Below are 12404 nucleotides of genomic sequence, written 5' to 3'. Positions count from 1 at the left end.
AAGGAGAAACGATACAAAACAGTAACGCACCATAGACGCATTTTAGCACCCTATGACTGACAGCCGTAAGTCTGTATATACTGTATCCCGGAAGAGTACACTTCATGGCTCCGAAAATCTGGATTCAATCTTTCAGCGAAGTGCGAGAGCTGATTATGGTCGAATCTTCCTGTACGGACGTCACAATGTGACCATAACCCCAGTTCGCGACGAGTCTGCACTGAGCACTAAATGGCTTAGAAGAGCTGCGCTGCTAGCCTATGTATTGCTAGGATCGGTGCGAAAGCAGCCCTGGTCGAGTGCACGTACGAGGTCTTTCACTATCGACCCCATGAACCACCGGTGTCCGGCCCCTCCTCTCCACGTCTACAAAGCTTCCTCCTCAGCTGTTTACCTTCTCCACATCAATCGCTGCCCCTCAACTCTCAACTAACATTCCCACTCTGTCCCAACTCAAAACCCAAAAATGTCCTGGAATCATGACAGTGAAGATTACTCAACCTGGGGAGAGTGGGACGATGAGGGAAACATATACTATCGTGCCATGCCAGCCGATAGCACTATATGATGCGACACATTATGAGTTCATCGCCCTTGCTGCTTCCTTCGCTGCTACGGGCTGTGGATGAATCGAAGGAGCGGCTCTTGGCTTCTCTCGGTATCGTCGGGAAGGACGAAGCGTGTACGTCGAAGCCAAGCATGTACGCCTTCGTCATAGATCTGTCTGTTTGTAAAACACAAAAGGGGAAGGGTTTGAGGGTTTGAGGGTAGAGTGTGAGTGCATTCAGCTGCATCCCATATTCGAGGGAGAAGCGCGTCGGCAAATGTTCCATAGCCAAAGTGTAGATGGAGTCGCGAACCTCGCGCGCAAGCTTGAGGAGATGTTGAGCAACTTCTTCACTCTGTTTCTGCCGCTGTTTGGCATCATGTGCAGTGGCTGAAGACATGTTTCGACTGGCAGGCGGTTGTTGTAGACTCCAGGCCCCATTCGTTCAGTAGCGTTGATTCTCATCTACAGGACGTGACATGCAATTTCGTGATGGTATGCCTCTTGAAACCTGAGCCATGGAGTACCTCACACGTTTCCACGCGTGAACATTGGTGACGAAAAGGCTCGGAAAACCTTCACACGAAAGCTTGCCACAATTTCACTTTGGGACGTCACGCCCTGCTGATAAAAGCTGTCGCTCAAGCTTGAAATACTAGGCCTCATCACTCAGTTCTTTCGTGGTAGTGCCTCATTCCTGTACGCCTCGCCCGCCCTGACCTCAAGAGCTGGTGTCCTTGTTGCGATCCTCTCGCTTCACGCTTGACACAATGGTTAACGGAGATAATGGAATTTCGTATTGATGAGGCCAGCCAGCAAAGACTGTTGCCGGCTCGCCAAACATTTACCAGTACGAGATATCTGGACAGTTCGGCTGTAAGGCGGCGCCAATTCGGCGCATTTTCCCTTTTCGACAACGACAGTCGGATGTGAAGGGATCCTTCCGATCAAACGCCCAGGATGCTTGGATGCGGCGTTCTGCTTTGAGCCATTATTGGCGATGTCTTGTCACGAGAAACCAGAACCCCAGCCGTGAAGCTTCACCGGGTCAATGCGTCTCGGCACCTTGGCGTTCCTCGGAGTCCCGCCGCGCAGGCCTTCTCCGCCCGCTTACCCTCTCCACACTCCACAAAGCCGCTCGGTCCTGGCGTCTGTGTGTCGGAACGATGAGCCTATATTGCGGGCACTTTCTAGCAATCAAAATTCATCAATGGGTCATGCAAGCACGTGGCGGGCTGTGCAGCGGCGACAAAGGCGCGCGTTAACTGCGGTTGGCCGCTCGGAGGCATCAAGGTGGACACCGCATGCCGCATCTCGCTCGCTTCCACCCTGTCAGCAATCAATACATTCCCAACACTGTGGCGCATGGATCCTGTAGCTCTATCACGACCCCGATCCTGAGCACTCGGGTTCCAGTCTTTGTCTGATTCATGGCCAGTGCAAAGCGAAGACCACCACAATACCACAGCTTGCAAGTGTGAAGAGAGCAATCGATGAAACGACATTCACTAAGAACTTGTTTAAATCTTGATCGGAGTACTTCCCGACGCTACAAGCATGTCAGCTATGCGGCAGAAGAGCAGAGCACGCTATACATATGACCGCAGCCAAGTATGCCAAGCCACCTGCATTTACATGACATTATGGTTTCCGAGATTGTCTGGAGGTCAGCACGCGCAGACACTTGGGCATTCAAAGATCACTGATGCGGAATCATCGTAGACCAAGTGGCGAGGACCTACCGGTTTGCAGCGACGAACGGCAGACAACATTCGATAGTCATGGTACATTCCATGCGATCCGATGACAATGCAGCCGCGGACCTTGTTCAGGCTTGTTCAGGATATCTTGCATAGCGCCGAGAACCTAGATATCGGTTCGACATCAAATAATGGGTGTCAGCGCAGTCAGAGTGGTGCAGACAGTCCACCTCGCGGAGTGGAGGCCCATTTTGCCATCTTGGCATTTGGCAGTCTTGTGTCTTGTCCCGCACCACGCCCATCGCGTCCACATTTTGGGCTAGACACGACATGAAGAAAGAGACTAGAAACATAATTTCGGGTATAATGCAAGTCCACCCGCGGGACGAGTCCACGGCATCCGCGACACCAAGACTTCGAAGAACTCTTTGATCAGCTGGGGAACACTCAAGCCTCGTGGCCGAGGACTCGCACGTGCCAGCAATTGTAACGGGAGAGACTTGCTATGCCGAGAACGCACACACTCTATCCTCTACTTTGGCTGGGCACGCAAGGAGGCGTTTTTTCGCATCCACTTGTGGATGCTTGCCCAAGAGACGCTCGACATGGTCATGGTGATCAAACCTTTGCCCTACGTAAACACCGGATATAATCCAATGACTGATGATCGACATCAGAACTGGATGAGCGCGAATCTGCGAATGCTTGGAAGCCGTGGCCTGTGGAAGTGCCCTGTGCTAGGTTCTGCATGCAACGTCCCTCGATTCCGCCTCGATTCCTTGGCGTTCTAGAGGCCTCATGTATTCCACCCCATGGGGCACAACAATCTACAACCAACGTCGGGTCACCAGAAGAGTCAAAGTCAGTACCCAATGGTGTGATTCCAGAGCCTATGGTCGACAGACTTTACTGGTCTCGCCCCGGTGCTGTCGGCCCTCATGCCAGGCGTGGCTTGGAGGAAGGGTCGTCGTCGGCTCCTATTGGCGGGGACTACCTCCATCTGACAACGGTGCATCGTACCCCGGCATCCCCGTCAATTCAACCGCCAGGGACAAGCCCGCTATTCCAATTAGTCTAGAAGCCGTAGAAGGTATCATGATTGCCTACTCGAATATAAGTATCTAGCCATAGCCGGGTGTCAATCTCCACTGCAAGTCGACTGAACCCTTGTGGTGCAGACCCTCACTTCCTTCCCATCTTGGTCTTCTTACTAGAAGCATAATTACGACCAGCCAGGATGCCTGCTATCGCCACCGCAAACGCCGCCGTGGCCGCGGACGCGCCTCAGTTTGAGAGGGTAGAATGGCGCAAGCTACCTAACATGCGCAAGCTGTACTGGCACGCCTGTGTTCTCTGTATTGCCTCAGCTACCACGGGTTATGATGGGTAAGTGCATATTTGTGGCAATTCATCGATATTGACTGACATTGCATTACAGTATGATGATGAACTCATCTCAGCAGATGTCCCGCTGGGCTGTGTACTTCGACCATCCCAACGACAACCGCCTCGGTCTCATGAACAATGCCTACAACATCGGCAGTATTATCAGCTTCTTCTCTGTTCCCTTCTTCACCCAGGCTGTTGGCCGTAAGATTCCCATCGCTACCGGTTGCGCTATCATGATTGCTGGCGCTTTCATCTCCTGCTTCGCGACCAACTGGCAGATCTACTTCGCGGGCCGTTTCGTCCTTGGTTTCGGCAACTCATTTTCTCAGATGTGCTCGCCCATTCTTCTTACCGAGATTTGCCATCCCCAGCATCGTGGTACCTTCACCGCCGTCTACAACTGTCTCTGGAACTTGGGCGCCCTCATCGTCGCTTTCCTCGGTTGGGGTACGTCCAACGTCGACAACGAGTGGTCGTGGAGGTCTATCACACTTCTTCAGGGCATGCCATCCGCTCTCCAGCTCTGCTTCATCTGGTGGGTGCCAGAATCTCCCCGTTGGCTGATCAGCAAAGAGCGCTACGAGGAGGCGGAGTCTATGCTTGCCTACTACCACGCTGAGGGAGACCGCAACAACCCCACTGTCCAATTCTCGTACCAAGAGATGAAGGAGACTATTCGCATGGAGGCGGACGCAAACACAAACTCTAGCTACATCGACTTTCTCAAGACCAAGGGTAACCGATGGAGGCTTGCCATTCTCATCTCCTTGGGTATCATCTCTCAGTACTCTGGAAACGCGCTGTTCTCCAACTACATCAACTTGGTCTACACCGGTGCTGGTATCGTCGACCAGAACCAGAAGATGGGCCTGTCTGCCGGTGAGCGTGTTCTGGCACTCCTTGTTTCCGTCTACGCTGCTACGTTCATCGACAAGGTCGGTCGTCGCCCACTCTTCTTGACTGCTACTGCCGGCATGATGGTCTCTTTCGTCTGTTGGACGATCACCTGCGCCATCTACGAGAACTCTGGCGAGACGAACAAGGCTGCCGGATACGCACAGATTCCATTCGTGTGGATCTTCGGTGTCTTCTATGCATTCGCTTGGTCCGGTCTCCTCGTCGCTTACGCTCTCGAGATTCTCCCATATGCGCTCCGTGCCAAGGGTCTCATGATTATGAACATCACCGTCCAGGCTATTCTCGCCGTCGGTGGTCAAACCAACCCTGTCGCCTGGGAGCGTCTCCCCAAGCATTGGTACCTGGCTCTCTTCTACACTGTAAGTTGAAAAGATGCGCTCCGCAAATCAAGCAATGACTAACGATTCCCTAGTGCTGGATCACCGTTGAACTTGTCTGGGTTTACTTCGTCTACCCTGAGACTAAGGGACCCACCCTTGAGGAGATCTCCCGTATCTTCGATGGCGACACGGCCGTCGCGCACATTGACATGCATGTCATCGAGAAGGAGGCCCACGAGGAGCGCCTGGACAACTATGACGAGAAGCACACCGCTCGCGTTGAGCAGACGCGTGTTTAAGAGTTGCTTGTTCTCGCTCTTCCAATTTCTGTAGAGGTACAGGTAAATGGTAGACGTAGTACCTCAATTCCAGTTTAATGTTGAGTGGAAGACCGTGATGGAGTCGGCTACACTATAGCATTACGAACAATCACTTCACTCGCTCTCAGAAATAATCTTCCTAATCTTTTTGTGTGCAAGTTCTATTAGCAAGCGCGTGATTCATCACTAGCATCCAGCGATCGCGGTGTCTTCAACGCTTATCACGATCTAGTTCTGCGTGGACATCCCGCTACATTACAAAAGAATAACCAGAAAGGCATGATATTACACAAAGGGATAATTCCATGTGCACACAAATGAACGCACCCGAGCGTACCAAGCGTTGCTTCAATGCATATAATACAAGTCTTAGGTTGATTCATTGTGGCACATGGGAATGGTGAATGCATAGATAACGTAGGAACTCTTGATAAGGAACAGAAGTCTTCGTTCTCAAAGATGACTACATAGGCATCATTCAGCAGGATGCGGATGTATAAAGATCCAGTCTCGAAACCCTCTATGCATCTCAGTCTTTTTCTCCAACAGTGGCGTTCTGGGTTCTGCATCGTATTGCAGCAGAGCTAGGCTCCATTTCACGGCATGTTCTAGAACGTTTATTGCTTCTTGGAGGTCATGATACGCACGATTGTCCCTGAACTCTGGGATCATCTGGACAATTAGTGGAAGTACCCTTTGCGGTACCGGTGCCCAGTCTTCGTACCCACGTCTCAAGCTGTCTTGCACAGACATGAAAGTTTCCTGCACCTCTTCTCCCCAGTCTTTGACGTAATGTACGGGCGCATCTGGAGCTACTCGGGTGCTGAGACAGGAAATAAGATAGTGGAAAGAGTGCCGTAAGTTGTCGTCGTCCATGAGGAAACGGATATCGTCGTTGTCGGACTTGTCTGCGGAGTTCATCATGGCATCAACGATCTTTGCCTGAGAAGCGAGACTGGGCTGAGGGGAAGACATGGTAACGACCCAATCATCGACAATCGCTTGGTATGCCAACGAGTTACTGTCATCAAGATTGACCCTTCGTCGTTTTCGAGGTGGATCGTATCTACTACCAATGGCGAAACGTTTTGCAGGCTCGCCGACGGCGCTAGACCAGACTTTATGGGGCTCGGCGATTGCTTCCTTCACTTTCTTGATCTCATCGCCATACAATAAGTCCAACCTCCTGAGCTTAGCGTCGACTATGTTCTTCATCTCAGGAAGCCCTGGTCGATTTTCAGGCCTGTAATTCAGACATCTCTGGACGAGATGCACTAACCCCGAACTGTATATGTCTGGTGGCTCTTGGAAATCATCATAAAGTCCTCCGAAATCCTTGGGAAGCTTGGGTTTACCAAACCGCGTCTGCCATGCCTCGGTTTCTTGCATAATGTCATCTTTTTGTTTAATCACCGCATCTGTTCCTTTTCCTGCCCACAAGAGCCTGTATGCGACAACGCCGACTGCCCAGATTTCGGCCTTGACCGTGACATCCCAATCATTTGGCCGGTAGTTTGCGTAATCTGCAGCATTGGTGTATCTTTCCTACAGTTATGTCAGCACTAAGACTTCATGTGCTCCTCTTGACACTTACAGGGGCTTGCCAACCCGGGGTTCCAGAGTGTCTAGATATATTGGAACTTGACTGCACTATATCGAAGTCTGCCAGCACGGGTCGAGGATAACTGGGATAAATTGTATTGTCATCGCAACAGAAGATGTTCTATCAAGTAGAGTTAGTGTCATCTCACACGAAAATCTTACTTTCACAACTTACATGATGTTTGATGTCTGAGTGCAGAAGTGGATCCCACCTATTTGAGTCTAGAGGTGGCTCTGGCTCATGAATGGCAGCACCCGTGATTTCAGGATGTGGGTGTTCGCAAAACCCTTCCTGGAATGCCGATATAGCCTCGATCATCTGGCTGATGAGGTACCAGATGAAGTGTTCAGGGACAGGTCTCAAGGTGGAGGTCAGTGGATTGATTCATGTTGGCATGGCAAGGAGCTTCACTTACATCTCCCTTGCAGCATGTGCCTGTATCGTTGCATCGAGGTCTCCGTATGCTGCGTACTCAAAATATAAATGTGAAATTCTCTGGGTGTCCGGCTGTGCTTCAGTGCTGCCAAGCCATAATAGTACCTTCTTTCTTGTCGTTCTCAAGCCATCACCTCGATACTCAATAATATGACTGCATCTGGTTTGCGCCAGAATTATATTCATGCTAATTTCGTTCTTGGCCCAGTAGTGATCACCATCACCACTAATATCAACCCGTTTGACGACGATTTGCTGACGTCCAGTTAATAGAAACGCGATGGCGAAATGAGTGTCGAAACTCACATCTTCGATGTTTCCATATTCGTTTGGGCGGACATATAGAAGGAAGTTTTTGTACGGATGTAGTGCTCGATCGGTTCTTTTTCTGTCTTTATCAAGCGCTCTCTGATCCAAGACCTTGACAAATTTCCAGCCTCTGTTTCCAAGACTAGACCGGACGAATTCGCGCTCGCCTCTGGTTGGCGAGAGCCAATGTGTACTATTTTCTAAGACATATACGGGCGACCCAGCAGCAAGGGTCTCTGGACTGTCAGGGCCTTGAGGTGTCGCAGCTGCGTTTGCTTGATCTTGATGTGTGGGCGCGTGTGCCTGTTTGAGATCTCCTATTGTCTGATTCCGAATACTTGGAGCAGTCGTGGGAGCTACGACTGCTGGAGCTGGGACTGCCGGAACTACTGGCGGCTCCGCATCTTCCACTGGTCTATGGCGACTGGACTTCTTCTTCCACTTTTTCATGAAACTGCTTGGTTTTTTATCCCACAATACTTGTATATCATTTCCATTAGTGAAAACAATACCCTCTGCTAGGCGTAGTGCGACAAGCTTCTGGAAAACAGCTCTTTGGTACACAAAATGGAAACTGTTGTAAAGTGCTTCATCAACATGGTCAAGGCTTTGATATGTAGCAGTTCCTGCATCATCATCGAGAACGACGGCAGGATATGTAGGGGATGCCATGATAACTTGGCAATAAAATGAAGTATTGAAATCGCGGGTAATTGGTGTTTCGATGAAGCATACGGACGCAGCGCGCAAAGTCCAAGGTGTTATTCGCAGAACCCATTGCGTCTTTTCGGGGCTTTCATCGTATTGTTGTCAGATTTTCTTTTGGCTACTCAATTTAATTAGGAGAAAAATTGTGGCTGGTGTGGAAGTGCACAAAGAACGACATCAAAGTCCTGTTGTGCAAGATGTTACACGGAAAAGCCGAGCCAATAACCGCAATGGACCATGCAAATAGACGTTCCGGATGTAGACAAAGGTTCTCAATTGCTTCTCGTTTCTGGCAACAGATGACTATCTAGGTACAGAACGTCCCAGTTGTGCGAAGAAAGGCTGTTCGTTGGCATGAGAGTTTGCACAATTTCCCTGCCAGAAGAAGCATTGCTCGTCGCCTTTTTGTGCGCTTTCGACCAAAATCATCGACGATGTCACTCGAACGATTGTGATTTAGGGGATGACGTCACGAGGCCAGGATCGGCAGAGCGCCATCAAGTGTGCCAATGGTTTGTACGTGCTGCGATCTAGAATCGCATTGTTCGCAACCTTGAATAGGTTCAATAGTGTGTCGCAACCCGGAAATATATCAACAAAGACGTTGAAACTATCCAGCCTTAACGATTGCCGTCAAAATTTCCTCTCAAGCGGCAACGAATATTGCGAAACCTAGTAGTGCTTGTGCAACACCGTAAAACAGATTCCTGGTTCTAAAAGAACTCTTGCAAAGGTCTCGACAGCCGTTCGTTTCCTTTTCAAAGAGATCTGCAGAGACAAAATCACGTATGGAGTTTCTGAACCATCTTGGTAAAATGTTCTTCGTCACGCGCGGAGACACGCCGGCTCGCAGCCGTTTCACCCCCATGGGTGACATTCAAACTTCAATCGCATGTTGTGTCGTGCCGCTACTGCCTCACAGCGCAAAAAATGCTTCTTAGACCACTCAGTCTGCATCTTGTCTTCTGAGCCACGGTAATCCAGCGCGACTACAGGTTGGACTTTCTCTTGCACGATTTCACTCAGCTCTTGAGTCGCTGTCGTGTTGGTGATGGTAAAGCGCATTTCGTAGCCCGAAAGGCCCGGTAGAACGGGCAATCCAAGTGCTTCTCCCGTGATCGGAATTTGATGCTCTGTGTCATTGGCGTTGAAGTAAACGTAACAGACAACGTCCCATTGCGCCGATCTGGTATCGGCCAAGACCCAAGCACCACCCCAGTTCTCACGTCCGTTGACAATAACTTCATTTGGGATCATCTGAAGAATGTAACCGTACTGTTCCAGGCCAAAACTCTTGAATAGTGGCTGAACTACCGTTTCGACGTAGTCATTGAACACTGGCGAAGCGTTTGCTCCTTCAGTCTCAGCCCAGAATAAAACACTTGGCTTCAAGTTGCTTAAGGCAAGGATGATCTCGAAGTGGGTACTGAAGCATGCAAGTGAGGTCCACGATGGTTTGTTGTCCAATCCCAGAAGTTCTTCGGTGTGCGATTGGTAGATTCAGAAAGTATTGTTGCTCAGCCTTTTGTAGAATTTTGCTGAATGCCATGGTCACTTCGTAATGGAAGTTCGTGTCTCGTTCGTACTGTTTACCGAACGGATCAAACTCGATCCGTGTTGAGGCAGTTGAGTACCCGAGGCGATGATGCTGCCCAGGGTAAAGAATTCCAGAGCTAGAAGCAAACAAGGATGGGAGAGTTGCTTGACTAGCGAGTCGGGTATTCAAGGACCGACATGGAGTTTTCAGCACTTGTCTCGAAGAACGTGTCCCAGAGAGCCCAAAGAGCCTGGAGCTCTTGAACCGGGGAGGGAGAGAAACCATTTTTGTCAGAAGAAATTGTATGAAGGTAATGAAGCACGAAGTAGTTCTCAAACCTGTGGTCTTTGAAGGAGACTCCGTCTCCCTTTATGTGGAAACGCTGACTGACCAATATCCGGAAACAGCAATGACATAGACCTGCGTGGGCTTCATGCTTCCTCACATTGGCGAACATGGGCTGGAGAGATCTGAATAGCGTCACTATCCTACCTTAGCGCGCGGTACTGGCGTCTTCAGAGCCGCGGCATGCGCAGGATAGGATTGAAATTTGTAAGCAACAATTGCCAGCTAGAGCGCACTGGCACAGCTATCGAGTCTCATAGTGCCACAAGCGGGCAGCAGGGTCAGCAAGTGCCCGAAACTCCAGTATTGTAATAAGCAGTTTGAGCAAATTCGAGTTTGCAATGTAGCACGCTAACCTACAATAGGTTTGTGCTCGCGGGTGGCCCGATCGGGACGTGGGGAAGGAGTCCGCTTGCCGATGTAGACGCTCGTTGCTGCCGGGCCAAATCTCCACTCCTTGCCTAGCTGGCAGATGTGAAGTTTAGATACCAGTTTCACACGCTTCCAGCCTTGACGTAGTCAACACTACGCCTGTTTAACCAGGTTTTTTCGTGCCAGAGCAGACCCCACGTGACCATCGAGCCGCTCATAGATTGCGCTTATGCCTGTGGGCGACCCACCTTTGGCAGGCATGAAGCCTTCCATTCCGTGACGCCCATAGCCTGCAGCTATGCTACTGTACCCGGTATGCAGGAAAGAGGCACGACCCCTGTGTGGCGTTTCGCTAGCGCAACTTCCTTCTATTCGAGCATGTCATGGATCTGAGAACAGTCCGACTGCTAAAGGGCAAACCGGAGAGGGAGGCCCCAATCGAGGCTCCTACATAATCGGATCATCTACTTCCACGATTCAGCAAATCAGACTACATCCTTATCATGACAATCCTGACCGGTCGAGGCCGTGGTGTAACGTATGATAGGCGCCCTACCCCCAGGTACCGATCACGATCGGCCAACCAATCGCCCCTCGCGAAAGAGAATCACGGCATGTTCGTTAGTCTATGACATGCATGTCTAGTCTGGAACAGGCTGAAGTAAATCATAACTCGTGACAGGGGCAGAGAACTTTCGACAAGTCGTTTGCACCAGCTTCGCCACCGAAGGTATCCAATCGCATACATCGCCGACGGGAAGGTCGTCGAGCCTCTCCTTGAAGTCTTGACCTCTCTGTGTAAAAGATTCACCAGATCCTCTACAGGTGCTCATGGGTAGTCCTGCTTCCCGGCAGGAAAGGCCCACGTGCAGCTACTGACGCTCAGAGCCTCTGAGGTTCCCTAGCAATCAATCTTTCCTAACCATCGGAAGTGGTTGTATGGAATGGAAAGTCCCTGCGGCTGGTAGTACACTCTTTGGCGACATTTTAAATAGCCGCTTCTGGCAAGATCATGCCAGAAAGTAGGCCATCATCCGATGAGTTGGAACACGAGAGGAACTTAAGTTTGCTGGCGGAGGTACGACATGATAGAGGCAATACGAGCACTGCCTCCGCGGGCGCCAAGTAGCGGAGTCAACAGGAATCGGACAACATTCGTCGGTAACCATCATCTGACAATCACAGCAATACGACACAAGGCAAACGGGGCGTAGGATCTACGCTACTGCGGAGTGGGTTGCACGATGTAAACCTCGACATGATGTCTTGTTTCAGCCAAGTTGGAAGCAAACAAAATCCATTGCTGGGGACTGTCTCCTTCCCCATGCCCACGAAAACAATCATATGCAATTCAGTCTCCCGCAAATATTCTCTTGAATCTCGCTTGCAGATTGTGACACCAATCCAATCACTACTTCTCCTCCACCCACCCCAAACCAAAGCCCATCCTCCTAACCTCCTCGCACCCACTCTTCTTCCACTCCTCCACACTCACCCTCACCCTACCCTGCAGCTCCTTAGTCGCGACGTCCTCCCACTCCCTGCGCGCCAACCCAATCAAATAGCTCGCAACCTCGACCTTCAGAATTTGTGCGACCGTACTACAATCTTCATGCAGACTCCCCAGTTGTGTGGCAACAACGAGGCGGTTCCTCATAAACTGGTCGAACTGTTCATTCCGCTTCCTGGCGTAGATCGTCGTCTTGCCAAGTCTCTTCACACTCTCACGTTTATTGGAATCCGGAGGGTTGATTTTGAGAAAGTCTTTGATTTGCTCGAGGTTCTCATGATAAGCTGTTCCGCTGATGTCGTCGATGAGGGTGGAGAGGTTGTCGGCGAAGTCCTTGCAGCTCTCTTCTCAGACGAGTCTTTGGGTTGGGAAAGGCAGATCGAGCAGTAAC

At 50.5% G+C, this 12404-nt stretch overlaps 5 protein-coding genes across 5 annotated transcripts; 2 read left to right on the top strand and 3 right to left on the bottom strand.

Moving 5' to 3' along the window:
- Positions 1–560: 560 nt before the first annotated feature.
- SNOG_03220 (hypothetical protein) lies at positions 561–947 on the bottom strand (the record flags this gene model as incomplete). The annotated part of the gene is made up of 1 exon (XM_001793745.1): positions 561–947. The coding sequence occupies one exon, from the start codon at positions 945–947 to the stop codon at positions 561–563; it is 387 nt and encodes a 128-aa protein (XP_001793797.1).
- Positions 948–3394: 2447 nt separating this feature from the next.
- On the top strand, positions 3395–5337 carry SNOG_03219 (hypothetical protein). Its single transcript, XM_001793744.1, has 3 exons — positions 3395–3633; positions 3686–4913; positions 4967–5337. The coding sequence occupies exons 1-3, from the start codon at positions 3485–3487 to the stop codon at positions 5171–5173; spliced, it is 1584 nt and encodes a 527-aa protein (XP_001793796.1). The 5' UTR covers positions 3395–3484; the 3' UTR covers positions 5174–5337.
- A 331-nt stretch (positions 5338–5668) lies between these two features.
- Positions 5669–8213, bottom strand: SNOG_03218 (hypothetical protein; the record flags this gene model as incomplete). Its single annotated transcript, XM_001793743.1, has 5 exons — positions 5669–6739; positions 6789–6917; positions 6972–7155; positions 7213–7268; positions 7539–8213. The coding sequence occupies 5 exons, from the start codon at positions 8211–8213 to the stop codon at positions 5669–5671; spliced, it is 2115 nt and encodes a 704-aa protein (XP_001793795.1).
- Positions 8214–9107: 894 nt separating this feature from the next.
- Positions 9108–10221, bottom strand: SNOG_03217 (hypothetical protein; the record flags this gene model as incomplete). The annotated part of the gene is made up of 3 exons (XM_001793742.1): positions 9108–9675; positions 9984–10124; positions 10178–10221. 3 exons carry the CDS (start codon positions 10219–10221, stop codon positions 9108–9110), a joined length of 753 nt encoding a protein of 250 aa, XP_001793794.1.
- Positions 10222–11764: 1543 nt separating this feature from the next.
- On the top strand, positions 11765–12403 carry SNOG_03216 (hypothetical protein; the record flags this gene model as incomplete). The annotated part of the gene is made up of 1 exon (XM_001793741.1): positions 11765–12403. The coding sequence occupies one exon, from the start codon at positions 11765–11767 to the stop codon at positions 12401–12403; it is 639 nt and encodes a 212-aa protein (XP_001793793.1).
- Between the last annotated feature and the right edge of the window lies 1 nt (position 12404).

Source organism: Parastagonospora nodorum (assembly GCF_000146915.1).
Source record: "Parastagonospora nodorum SN15 chromosome Unknown scaffold_4, whole genome shotgun sequence".
In the NCBI taxonomy this organism is placed as follows: Eukaryota; Fungi; Ascomycota; class Dothideomycetes; order Pleosporales; family Phaeosphaeriaceae; genus Parastagonospora; species Parastagonospora nodorum.
This window is presented reverse-complemented; position numbering and strand designations above follow the sequence as displayed.